We start from the raw sequence: 13,289 nt of genomic DNA on the forward strand, positions 1-13,289 counted from the left end.
TGTTTTGAGGAATGCACACAGCTGGTTAGTGCAGACAACGCCATAATAAGCATGAGCATCCCCCTAATGCGTCTGCTGATGCAAAGTTTGACGCACATAAAGGATCAGGCGTCTGCAGCTGAGGAAGAGGAAAGCCTTGATGACAGTCAGCCATTGTCTGGCCAGGGCAGTGTACAGGACGAGGTAGCGGGCGAAGAGGAGGAGGAGGACGAGGAGGATGATGGGGATGATTATATTTTTAATGAGGAAGCTTTTCCGGGGCCACTGGAAATTGTTGGCGCGGCAAGGCCGGGTTCTGGTTTTTTGAGGGACACAAGTGACGTGGATTTGCCTGAAACTGCCCCTCAACCAAGCACAACCGCAGATTTGAGAACTGGAACTTTGGCCCACATGGCGGATTATGCCTTACGTATCCTCAAAAGGGATACACGCATTACTAAAATGATGAACGATGACGATTACTGGTTGGCCTGCCTCCTTGATCCTCGCTATAAAGGCAAATTGCAAAATATAATGCCACATGAGAACTTGGAACTAATATTAGCAACCAAACAATCAACTCTTGTTGACCGTTTGCTTCTGGCATTCCCTGCACACAGCGCCCGTGATCGTTCTCACACGAGCTGCAGGGGCCAGCAGACCAGAGGTGTTAGAGGGGCAGAAATCAGAAGTGGCATTGGCCAGAGGGGTTTTCTGACCAGGTTGTGGAGTGATTTTGCTATGACCGCAGACAGGACAGGTACTGCAGCATCAATTCAAAGTGACAGGAGACAACATTTGTCCAGTATGGTTACAAACTATTTTTCATCCCTTATCGACGTTCTCCCTCAACCGTCATTCCCATTTGATTACTGGGCATCCAAATTAGACACCTGGCCAGAATTGGCAGAATATGCATTGCAGGAGCTTGCTTGCTAGTGTCCTATCAGAAAGAGTATTCAGTGCTGCAGGTTCAATACTAACAGAAAAAAGGACTCGTCTGGCTAACCAAAATGTAGATGATCTAACCTTCATTAAAAAGAACCACAACTGGATTTCGAAATCTTTTGCCCCACCTTGCCCGGCTGACACCTAGCTTTCCTATGAAAAGGTCTTGCCTGTGGACTATTATGAATGACTTTTCCAATATCGTAATTTGCTGCACCTGATTGTCCAGCATACGACATGTTTACACCTCCCTAAATGGCCAAACTCCCCACACGGGGCTGTGGTATCACCACTTGGCGCCAGCACCCGTGAGAGTGCTGTTTTTTTTCTGAAGAGGTGGGTGTGCCCGCTTTTGGTCGACGGCACTGCCACTGGGTCCCTCATAGTACAATAAAGTGTCTCTGGCGGTGGTGGTGCGCACCCAACGTCAGACACACCGTTGTAATATGAGGGGCCCTGGGCCTGTACCGCCGGCCACAAGACAGTTTCCCCCCCCCCCAGCTCAAACAGTGCTCTACCACTTGCAAAATTATCTCTCACAGCTCCACCAATGTTTAGTCTATGCGCTGACATCCTTAAATGCCTGGCACTGACAATACCATTGTATTGACATTTTTGTTAGGTTAGGCCTTTGAAGCCTGTCTGCGGTCCCTCTTTCCACTAGGCCTCCACTGACCATTGTACTGCTGCCCGTGTACCCCTGGAACCAATTTTAAATTGCCAACAGCCCAATTTTGTTATGTTAGGCCTTCGAAGCCTGTCTGCAGTCCCTTCTTTCTACTACTACTACACTGACCAGACCACTGCTGCCCGTGTACCCCTGGAACCAATGTTAAATTGCCTGCACCCCTATTTTTGTTATGTTAGGCCTTCGAAACCTGTCTGCGGTCCCTCCTTCCACTAGGCCTCCACTAACCATTGTACTGCTGCCCGTGTACCCCTGGAACCAATTTTAAATTGCCAACAGCCCAATTTTGTTATGTTAGGCCTTCGAAGCCTGTCTGCAGTCCCTTCTTTCTACTACTACTACACTGACCAGACCACTGCTGCCCGTGTACCCCTGGAACCAATGTTAAATTGCCTGCACCCCTATTTTTGTTATGTTAGGCCTTCGAAGCCTGTCTGCGGTCCCTCCTTCCACTAGGCCTCCACTGACCATTGTACTGCTGCCCGTGTACCCCTGGAACCAATTTTAAATTGCCAACAGCCCAATTTTGTTATGTTAGGCCTTCAAAGCCTGTCTGCAGTCCCTTCTTTCTACTACTACTACACTGACCAGACCACTGCTGCCCGTGTACCCCTGGAACCAATGTTAAATTGCCTGCACTCCTATTTTTGTTATGTTAGGCCTTCGAAGCCTGTCTGCGGTCCCTCCTTCCACTAGTCCTCCACTGACCATTGTACTGCTGCCCGTGTACCCCTGGAACCAATTTTAAATTGCCAACAGCCCAATTTTGTTATGTTAGGCCTTCGAAGCCTGTCTGCAGTCCTGTTGTGAATTCTGTGGCAGAGCTCCCTCCTGTGGTCACAAGTGGTACTTCGGCTGATTCTCTCTGTGAGCTTCTGTTGGTGGAGGGAAGTGGTACTGCGGCTTCTGAGTTTCCTTCCTCAGGTGATCTGGTGAGGTCGTTAGGTGCTTCTCTACTTAACTCCACCTAATGCTTTGATCCTGGCTTCCTGTCAATGTTCCAGTGTTGGACTTGCTTTTCCCTGGATCATTCCTGTGGCCTGCTGCTCTGCATAGCTAAGTTCTTCTTTGCTATTTGTTTGCTATTTTTTCTGTCCAGCTTGTCTATTTTGTTGCTGGAAGCTCTGGGACGCAAAGGGTGTACCTCCGTGCCGTTAGTTCGGTACGGAGGGTCTTTTTGCCCCCTTTGCGTGGTTTTCTTTAGGGTTTTGTGTAGACCGCAAAGTTACCTTTTCTATCCTCGATCTGTTAAGAAAGTCGAGCCTCACTTTTCTGAATCTATTTCATCTCTACGTTTGTCTTTTCATCTTAACTCACAGTCATTATATGTGGGGGGCTGCCTTTTCCTTTGGGGTATTTCTCTGAGGCAAGGTAGGCTTATTTTCTATCTTCAGGCTAGTTAGTTTCTCAGGCTGTGCCGAGTTGCATAGGCAGAGTTAGGCGCAATCCACGGCTGCCTCTAGTGTTGTTTAGAGAGGATTAGGGATTGCGGTCTGCAGAGTTCCCACGTCTCAGAGCTCGTTCTATGATTTTGGGTTATTGTAAGATCACTGTATGTGCTCTGACCGCTATGTCCATTGTAGTACTGAATTGCCTTTCATAACAGTACAGGAAGCCAAAAGTACTAATGATTCTCAATAGAGGGAAAAAAGAAGTTCTGAGACCATTTTTTTTTCTTTGCACTGTGTTTTGCCTTTTTTTTCCCCTAGACATTTGGGTGGTTCAGTACACAGGTGTAGCGATGGACATTAGAAGTCTGTCTTCATTTGTGGATCAGCTCTCGGCAAGAGTACAAAAGATTCAAGACACTATTGATCAGGAAGCTATGTTGGAACCAAGAATTCCTATTCCTGATTTGTTTTTTGGAGATAGAACTAAGTTTCTGAGTTTCAAAAATAATTGTAAATTATTTCTGGCCTTGAAACCTCGCTCCTCTGGTGATCCAGTTCAACAGGTTTTGATTGTTATTTCTTTTTTGCGCGGCGACCCTCAGGACTGGGCATTTTCTCTTGCGTCAGGAGATCCTGCATTGAGTAATATCGATGCGTTTTTCCTGGCGCTCGGATTGCTGTACGATGAACCTAATTCAGTGGATCAGTCAGAGAAAAATTTGCTGGCTCTTTGTCAGGGTCAGGATGAGATAGAGGTATATTGTCAGAAATTTAGAAAGTGGTCCGTGCTCACTCAATGGAATGAATCTGCGCTGGCAGCTATGTTTAGAAAGGGTCTCTCTGAAGCCCTTAAGGATGTCATGGTGGGATTTCCTATGCCTGCTGGTTTGAATGAGTCTATGTCTTTGGCCATTCAGATCGGTCGACGCTTGCGTGAGCGTAAATCTGTGCACCATTTGGCGGTATTGCCTGGGCTTAAACCTGAGCCTATGCAGTGCGATAGGACTTTGACCAGAGTTAAACGGCAAGAACACAGACGTCTGAATGGGCTGTGTTTCTACTGTGGTGATTCCACTCCTGCTATCTCTGATTGTCCTAAGCGCACTAAGCGGTTCGCTAGGTCTGCCACCATTGGTACGGTACAGTCAAAATTTCTTCTGTCCGTTACCTTGATCTGCTCTTTGTCATCGTATTCTGTCATGGCATTTGTGGATTCAGGCGCTGCCCTGAATTTGATGGACTTGGAGTATGCTAAGCGTTGTGGGTTTCTCTTAGAGCCCTTGCAGTGTCCTATTCCATTGAGAGGAATTGATGCCACGCCTTTGGCCAAGAATAAGCCTCAATACTGGACCCAGCTGACCATGTGCATGGCTCCTGCACATCAGGAGGTTATTCGCTTTCTGGTGTTGCATAATCTGCATGATGTGGTCGTGTTGGGGTTGCCATGGCTACAAGCCCATAATCCAGTATTAGATTGGAAATCCATGTCGGTGTCCAGCTGGGGTTGTCAGGGGGTACATGGTGATGTTCCATTTCTGTCAATTTCGTCATCCACCCCTTCTGAGGTTCCAGAGTTCTTGTCTGATTACCGGGATGTATTTGATGAGCCCAAGTCCGATGCCCTACCTCCGCATAGGGATTGTGATTGTGCTATCAATTTGATTCCTGGTAGTAAATTCCCAAAAGGTCGACTGTTTAATTTATCCGTGCCTGAGCACGCCGCTATGCGCAGTTATGTGAAGGAATCCCTGGAGAAGGGGCATATTCGCCCGTCATCGTCACCATTAGGAGCAGGGTTCTTTTTTGTAGCCAAGAAGGATGGTTCGCTGAGACCTTGTATAGATTACCGCCTTCTAAATAAGATCACGGTTAAATTTCAGTACCCCTTGCCTTTGTTATCTGATTTGTTTGCTCGGATTGCTCCATCAGTGTTTCAGTCCTTTATGCATGACATCTTCCGAGAGTACCTGGATAAATTCCTGATTGTGTACTTGGATGACATTTTGATCTTCTCGGATGATTGGGAGTCTCATGTGAAGCAGGTCAGAACAGTTTTTCAGGTCCTGCGTGCTAATTCTTTGTTTGTGAAGGGATCAAAGTGTCTCTTTGGTGTGCAGAAGGTTTCATTTTTGGGGTTCATCTTTTCCCCTTCTACTATTGAGATGGATCCTGTTAAGGTCCAAGCCATCCATGATTGGACTCAGCCGACATCTCTGAAAAGTCTGCAAAAGTTCCTGTGCTTTGCTAATTTTTATCGTCGCTTCATCTGCAATTTTTCTAGTATTGCCAAACCATTGACCGATTTGACCAAGAAGGATGCTGATTTGGTCAATTGGTCTTCTGCTGCTGTGGAAGCTTTTCAAGACTTGAAGCGTCGTTTTTCTTCTGCCCCTGTGTTGTGTCAACCAGATGTTTCTCTTCCATTCCAGGTCGAGGTTGATGCTTCTGAGATTAGAGCAGGGGCTGTTTTGTCGCAGAGAGGTTCTGATTGCTCAGTGATGAAACCATGCGCTTTTTTTTCCAGGAAGTTTTCGCCTGCTGAGCGAAATTATGATGTGGGCAACCGAGAGTTGCTGGCCATGAAGTGGGCATTCGAGGAGTGGCGTCATTGGCTTGAAGGAGCTAAGCATCGCGTCGTGGTATTGACTGATCATAAGAACTTGACTTATCTTGAGTCTGCTAAGCGGTTGAATCCTAGACAGGCTCGTTGGTCGCTGTTTTTTGCCCGTTTTGACTTTGTGATTTCGTACCTTCCGGGCTCTAAAAATGTGAAGGCGGATGCTCTGTCTAGGAGTTTTGTGCCCGACTCTCCGGGTTTGTCTGAGCCGGCAGGTATCCTCAAGGAAGGAGTAATTATGTCTGCCATCTCCCCTGATTTGCGGCGGGTGCTGCAAAAATTTCAGGCTAATAAACCTGATCTTGGTCCAGCGGAGAGACTGTTTGTCCCTGATAGGTGGACCAATAAAGTTATCTCTGAGGTTCATTGTTCGGTGTTGGCTGGTCATCCTGGAATCTTTGGTACCAGAGAGTTGGTGGCTAGATCCTTTTGGTGGCCGTCTCTGTCGCGGGATGTGCGTGTTTTTGTGCAGTCCTGTGGGATTTGTGCTCGGGCTAAGCCCTGCTGTTCTCGTGCCAGTGGGTTGCTTTTGCCCTTGCCGGTCCCGAAGAGGCCTTGGACACATATCTCTATGGATTTTATTTCTGATCTTCCCGTTTCTCAAAAGATGTCAGTCATTTGGGTGGTCTGTGATCGCTTTTCTAAGATGGTCCATCTGGTACCCTTGTCTAAATTGCCTTCCTCCTCTGATTTGGTGCCATTGTTCTTCCAGCATGTGGTTCGTTTACATGGCATTCAAGAGAATATCGTTTCTGACAGAGGTTCCCAGTTTGTTTCAAGGTTTTGGCGTGCCTTTTGTGGTAGGATGGGCATTGACTTGTCTTTTTCCTCGGCTTTCCATCCTCAGACTAATGGCCAGACCGAACGAACCAATCAGACCTTGGAAACATATCTGAGATGCTTTGTTTCTGCCGATCAGGATGACTGGGTGTCCTTTTTGCCTTTGGCTGAGTTCGCCCTTAATAATCGGGCCAGCTCGGCTACCTTGGTTTCGCCATTTTTCTGCAATTCTGGGTTCCATCCTCGTTTCTCTTCAGGACAGGTTGAGTCTTCGGACTGTCCTGGTGTGGATACTGTGGTGGACAGGTTGCAGCAGATTTGGACTCATGTAGTGGACAATTTGACCTTGTCCCAGGAGAAGGCTCAACGTTTCGCTAATCGCAGACGCCGTGTGGGTCCCCGACTTCGTGTTGGGGATCTGGTTTGGTTATCTTCTCGTCATATTCCTGTGAAGGTTTCCTCTCCTAAGTTTAAACCTCGTTTCATTGGTCCGTATAGGATTTCTGAGGTTCTTAATCCTGTGTCTTTTCGTCTGACCCTTCCAGATTCTTTTTCCATACATAACGTATTCCATAGGTCATTGTTGCGGAGATACTTGGCACCTATGGTTCCATCTGTTGATCCTCCTGCCCCGGTTTTGGTGGAGGGGGAATTGGAGTATATTGTGGAGAAGATTTTGGATTCTCGTGTTTCTAGACGGAAACTCCAGTATCTGGTTAAATGGAAGGGTTATGCTCAGGAAGATAATTCCTGGGTTTTTGCCTCTGATGTCCATGCTCCCGATCTTGTTCGTGCCTTTCATGTGGCTCATCCTGGTCGGCCTGGGGGCTCTGGTGAGGGTTCGGTGACCCCTCCTCAAGGGGGGGGTACTGTTGTGAATTCTGTGGCAGAGCTCCCTCCTGTGGTCACAAGTGGTACTTCGGCTGATTCTCTCTGTGAGCTTCTGTTGGTGGAGGGAAGTGGTACTGCGGCTTCTGAGTTTCCTTCCTCAGGTGATCTGGTGAGGTCGTTAGGTGCTTCTCTACTTAACTCCACCTAATGCTTTGATCCTGGCTTCCTGTCAATGTTCCAGTGTTGGACTTGCTTTTCCCTGGATCATTCCTGTGGCCTGCTGCTCTGCATAGCTAAGTTCTTCTTTGCTATTTGTTTGCTATTTTTTCTGTCCAGCTTGTCTATTTTGTTGCTGGAAGCTCTGGGACGCAAAGGGTGTACCTCCGTGCCGTTAGTTCAGTACGGAGGGTCTTTTTGCCCCCTTTGCATGGTTTTCTTTAGGGTTTTGTGTAGACCGCAAAGTTACCTTTTCTATCCTCGATCTGTTAAGAAAGTCGGGCCTCACTTTTCTGAATCTATTTCATCTCTACGTTTGTCTTTTCATCTTAACTCACAGTCATTATATGTGTGTGGCTGCCTTTTCCTTTGGGGTATTTCTCTGAGGCAAGGTAGGCTTATTTTCTATCTTCAGGCTAGTTAGTTTCTCAGGCTGTGCCGAGTTGCATAGGCAGAGTTAGGCGCAATCCACGGCTGCCTCTAGTGTTGTTTGGAGAGGATTAGGGATTGCGGTCTGCAGAGTTCCCACGTCTCAGAGCTCGTTCTATGATTTTGGGTTATTGTAAGATCACTGTATGTGCTCTGACCGCTATGTCCATTGTAGTACTGAATTGCCTTTCATAACACAGTCCCTTCTTTCTACTACTACTACACTGACCAGACCACTGCTGCCCGTGTACCCCTGGAACCAATGTTAAATTGCCTGCACCCCTATTTTTGTTATGTTAGGCCTTCGAAGCCTGTCTGCGGTCCCTCCTTCCACTAGGCCTCCACTGACCATTGTACTGCTGCCCGTGTACCCCTGGAACCAATTGTAAAAGTGCCTACAGCCTGTCCAATTTGTTATGTTAGGCCTTCGAAGCCTGTCTGCGGTCCCTTCTTTCTACTACAACTACACTGACCAGACCACTGCCGCCCGTGTACCCCTGTAACCTATTTTAAAGTGCATACAGCCAATTTTTATTCTCTATTTTACAATTATAAAGCCCAGATGGACTACGCTGTACCACGGTAAGAGCTACCCAGTCGTCACTTCTTTTGCGAGAAAAGCCATCCCAGCACTACAGCATCATGTAAAAATCTGCATTGTCCATGCTCTCTGGCTATCTAATAGTAGAAAGGTGCACCTGACAACAGATGCATGGACCAGTAGGCATGTCCACGAAAGGTTAGATGTCCATTTCGGCGCACTGGGTTAATGTTGTGGATGCATGGTCCACAGGGGACAGCTTACAAAGTCTGTCTGCAGTCCCAAATATAAATTGTCCTCCGCTTACCACACCAATGCTGCCTGTGTACCCCTGGAACATTTCATAAACTCCATTGACCAAAATTTGGGGTTTACAGCCTACTACCAGTGTCTGCCGCTCCAAGGTGTTCCCCGGGTTGCCTTTTCTGAGCTTTGATCTTCAGGCTCTTCTTAAGTAGTTGTTGAAAACAACACTGCATTCGGCCTACAAGTTGGGTCTGGGGTGTAGAGATGGTGTGTTCCACTCCAAGGTGTTCCCCAGGTTTCCTCGCCATTGCTGCGATCTTAATGCTCTCGTTTAGTAGTTGTTGGAAACTACACTGCATTAGGCCTACAAATTGGGTATGGGGTGTAGAGAGATGGTGTTTTACACTACAAGGTGTTCTCCAGGTTGCCTTTCCTGAGCTTCTATGTTCAGACTCTCATTAAATTGTGCTTAAATGGAACAACTGCATTTGGCGTACTAGTTGGGTTGGGGCCTACTATCGGTGTCTGCCACTCCTTGCTGTTCTCCTGGTTTCCTGTCCTGAAATTCCATTTTCAGGCTCTCGTTAAGTAGTTGTTAATGTTAGACTGCATTTGGCCTACTAGTTGGGTTGGGGCCTACTATCGGTGTCTGCCACTCCTTGCTGTTCTCCTCCACTGAACAAAGCTGTGCCGCCTGTTTACTACGGTTGCCAATTTTGAACTGCATTTCGACTACTTACTGATTTGGGCCTACTCTCTGTGTCAGCCTCTCATTCCAGTTGTCCTCCACTGCAATGCCCCCTGGTTAGTCCTGTGTTACCAATTTTGAACTGCATTTAGCCCACTTTATTCTTTGGGCCTATATCTGTGTTTCCTCCTCATCCTGCCCATTGCCCAGCCAGTGATAGATGAGTCTGCTGGTACATTGACCCATAACGCTAAATTCCCCGTGCACGCTACACAGCAAGATTGTGACCCTGCTGAAAGTCAGGTTCCTCTTCCCGCATACCATACCACCTTACACGGGGACAAAGAGGAAGGTGCAGATGAAAGTGCAGGTTCCTTCATCAGGTGGGGGGAGGAATACTAGTTGGCGACGTCACTGGCACAGGGCCTCTCATAGTACGCAAAAGTGTTGCTGCCGGTGGGAGGCGCCCCCGCCGTGCAAACACACCGCTGTACTTTGAGGGGCCCTGTGCCAGTGCCAGTGCCAACGAGTGGGCCCCCCCTGCTTGCTCAGGATCACAGCACTTGCAAAGTTGAAATACTTTCCTCTCCCAGCTCCACTGCCGTGACGCGTTCCAGATTTCCTGGGCCCACTAATTACTTGAACCAGCCCTACCCCCCACAACTTTAGCCAAATGACCCCCAATTTCAAATGCCTTCCAATTATTATAAGCTAAATTACGATTGACAAGCTTCAGTAAAAAGAATGGATGTTTTTGCCATTAAAATGGGCAGTGTAGGTGTTTTCCTGGCCTCCACTCACTGCCGACTATGCTCCCCCATTGACTTGCATTGGGTTTCGTGTTTCGGGCGATACCCGACTTTTCGCGATAATCGGCCGATTCCACTCGACTCGACTTCTAAGATAGTCGGGTTTCGTGAAACACGACTCGACTCTAAAAAGGTCAAGGTCGCTCAACCCTAGTGGTGACGTGTTTCTAATATACTTTTCCTCTGATTGTTTTACTCCAAGTTTTAGCTTACAAATACTGAGGTAAAATACTGACCAAATAGCGTGTGAATGAGGTCTAAAGGAGAAAAGTGTGGTGCTGCAGAAGAAGTAGGCTGTGTATATGATATACTTTATTGCAATTAGTGCAATCTCTCTCTGGATCATGTGTTTCCAGTTGTATATGGAAGAGGAGTGTGAGGTGCTGCCGGAGGAGGTGACTATAAAGGAGAAAAGCTGTGCTGCAGAAAAATGCTGTGTATAAAGAAGGAGCGTGAGGTGCAGGAGGAGGCTGTGTAAAAAGGAGTATGAGGAGCAGGAGGAATAAGGCCCATTAACTGCCGCCATTAAAAGTCGTATTGGCAGTGGCTAAGGGGTTAATATTGTGTTAAAAAAAAATTGCTTCGACAAAATGGCGCTGGTTGTGTTACGTGTGAGCGTTGCTATGTTCAACAGCAACAATTTATTTTTATTTTTCTTCATTATAATTTGTTATAACTAACCACAGTTAGTGTAATAATTATAAGGGATAACTCAGGAGACTCTTTGCGTGGATCAAGATGACTACAAGACACAGTTTTATAAGTGGTAAAGTCTATATTAAACACGGTGATACAAACAGGTGCAGAGGGAAACTCAAGTCCAACACTTGGTGCAAATATCAAACGCAGCTCAGCAGTCTATAGGAAACTTGACACGAAGATGTCCATGGTAGTCCAAACACAGATAGAAATTCTTATAAGGCAGTTCAAAGCAAATCTTTAGCTCAACCAGGGAGGCCTGGTTAAAAGTCTCTGATTTTGCAGAGCAGAAACAGCTTACATGTCCAGCATATGCAGAAGGAAGTAACAAGAGCAGCAGATGAAGGAGGATTACTGAACACTGGTGAATGCAGCAGGAACTCAGAGCAGAGTAGCAGGATCTCCAACACAGGTTCACAGGAGGAGGTGCAGGTGCAAGCCAAGGAGTAATCAGGAGCAGGATGCAAAGCAGAATACTCTAGCACAGATTGAAGGCTGGGGTGGAGTTATATAGCAGGAAGACACAGGGCACATGAGACCAAAGACGCCATCTTGGAAAAGGGCAGTAATGCACAAAGGTAAAAAATGTTCAGAGTCCTGACATTTAGTTACTATGGCTCTTCAGCTAGTGTAGAATAAATATCAATTCCACACTCCTTTTGAATGCAAACAAGATTTACTTTATTACAGTTCAAGACATAAGAGCAACCTTTGAGTGTCAACGCGTTTCGGCCAGATAGGCCTTTTTCACGACAGTTGCATTCTGTAGGTATTTTCTTCTAGACAGGGATTTTCTCTTCACTGGCACTGCAGTTTGTTAAGTCTGGAGGGTATTGTTCAAGAGATATCCTTGAGTGGGTTGATGAATAAGAAGAACCTCTATATTTCACATGTCCCAGACTGGGTGGTTGCTTTAGTGTCAAAAAATACAAGTTATACTGAATCTTTTCTAACAAACATAAATACTGTATAACAAATAGAAGAGAAAATCCAGCTTCCAGAAATATCCAATTTATTAAAGTTAAAATCCAAGGTCCAAAAACATGGTTCACAGGAGAGAAGATAGCAGCATGCTACGCGTTTCGAACACTAAGTTCTTTTTCAAAGCTTCACGTGAAGACTGCACGTCATCCGGGCTTCCCCACAACAAATGCCTAGTAGGTGAGCTGGTTTTTTCTGTCCATAAATACTGTATGCATGTCATTCTGCTCAGCTTCTCCTTTTTTATACTGAGCTATCCACAGATCGGACTGCATATACAATGTGACAGGTTCTCTTTAAGCAAACACCCATTGTATGCAGATAAAAAGTTTGACCCAATGAATGGAAGACATCTTTAATCAATTACATGCATTATACAACTTTTTTTTCCTGTAGACACTTTTTCAAAACTGTGGCGGTATGCATCCTACAAAAGTATTAGTACAAAAGCCTTTAGTTGTATAATATTTGCATGTTTGTATGTTTTTGGTGCTGTCCCTTTTTATTGTTTTTTATACTATGGGTTTTCATCTAATTGTTACATTCTGCTGATCAATAGGAGGAGTGCAGAAACTTTGTGAAAGTTCTTCTTTTGCATGGAGAAGCCCTGTTTGCTTGTGGAACAAATGCTTACAACCCCATTTGTGCAGACTTCAGTGTAAGTAATTGTATACTTTTCATTATGCCAAAATAGCCTTTTTCGACAGTGACAAAACATTTGAATGTATAACTGTAAGGGTTTTGATTAGTTTTTTTTATAATGTTGTTAAAATGCTTCACAAAATTGGCATTGATAGCTGGGGAGAGAGGACACAAACTGCAAAAAATACCTTTGTAACAAAAGTGACAAGAAAAGGGAAGAAAGCACACCTGGTGAAGATCAACAAGGACTAGAAGCTGGTGTGAGATTGAAAAGTTACTCATTAGTGATGAGCGAGTATACTCGTTGCTCGGGTGGTCTCCGAGTATTTGTAAGTGCTCGTAGATTTAGTTTTCGTCACCTCAGCTGCATGATTTACAGCTGACAGACAACATGAATACATGTGGGGATTCCCTAGCAACCAGGCAACCCCCACATATACTCAGGCTGGCTAGCAGCTGTAAATCAAGCAGCTGTGTAAAAAAAAACAACTAAATCTCCGAGCAGTTACAAATACTCGGAGACCACCCGAGCAACGAGTACACTCGCTCATCACTAGTGCTCACCTATAGTGGAGGTGTGGCTGAGGCACAACACTGATTAGAGCTGGATGAAGGGTCCTGTTAGCTGTTGTCCACCTGCAAAATCTGAGTGGGGCCCAGAAACAAAATTAAGAAATAGAAGATTTTTTCCAGGTGACCCGTTAAGCACTGCACAAGGTCATCCAGTCATCCACTCAAGAGCAGAGGTGTAAATATATTAAAAACAATTTTAATGTAATGCTACGCTTTTCGGATAAGTACTTG

The 13,289-nt window shown here is 45.9% G+C and overlaps 1 protein-coding gene across 1 annotated transcript in view; it reads left to right on the forward strand.

The window, feature by feature from the left end:
* SEMA6B (semaphorin 6B) overlaps nucleotides 1-13,289 on the forward strand; it is a 170,250-nt gene that overhangs the window by 93,658 nt on the left and 63,303 nt on the right. The window contains exon 6 of the mRNA XM_069741317.1: nucleotides 12,403-12,501. Within this exon, the coding sequence (XP_069597418.1) occupies nucleotides 12,403-12,501 (99 nt within the window). The remainder of the gene's footprint in view (nucleotides 1-12,402; nucleotides 12,502-13,289) is intronic.

Source organism: Ranitomeya imitator, chromosome 1 (genome assembly GCF_032444005.1).
Source record: "Ranitomeya imitator isolate aRanImi1 chromosome 1, aRanImi1.pri, whole genome shotgun sequence".
Classification (NCBI taxonomy): Eukaryota; Metazoa; Chordata; class Amphibia; order Anura; family Dendrobatidae; genus Ranitomeya; species Ranitomeya imitator.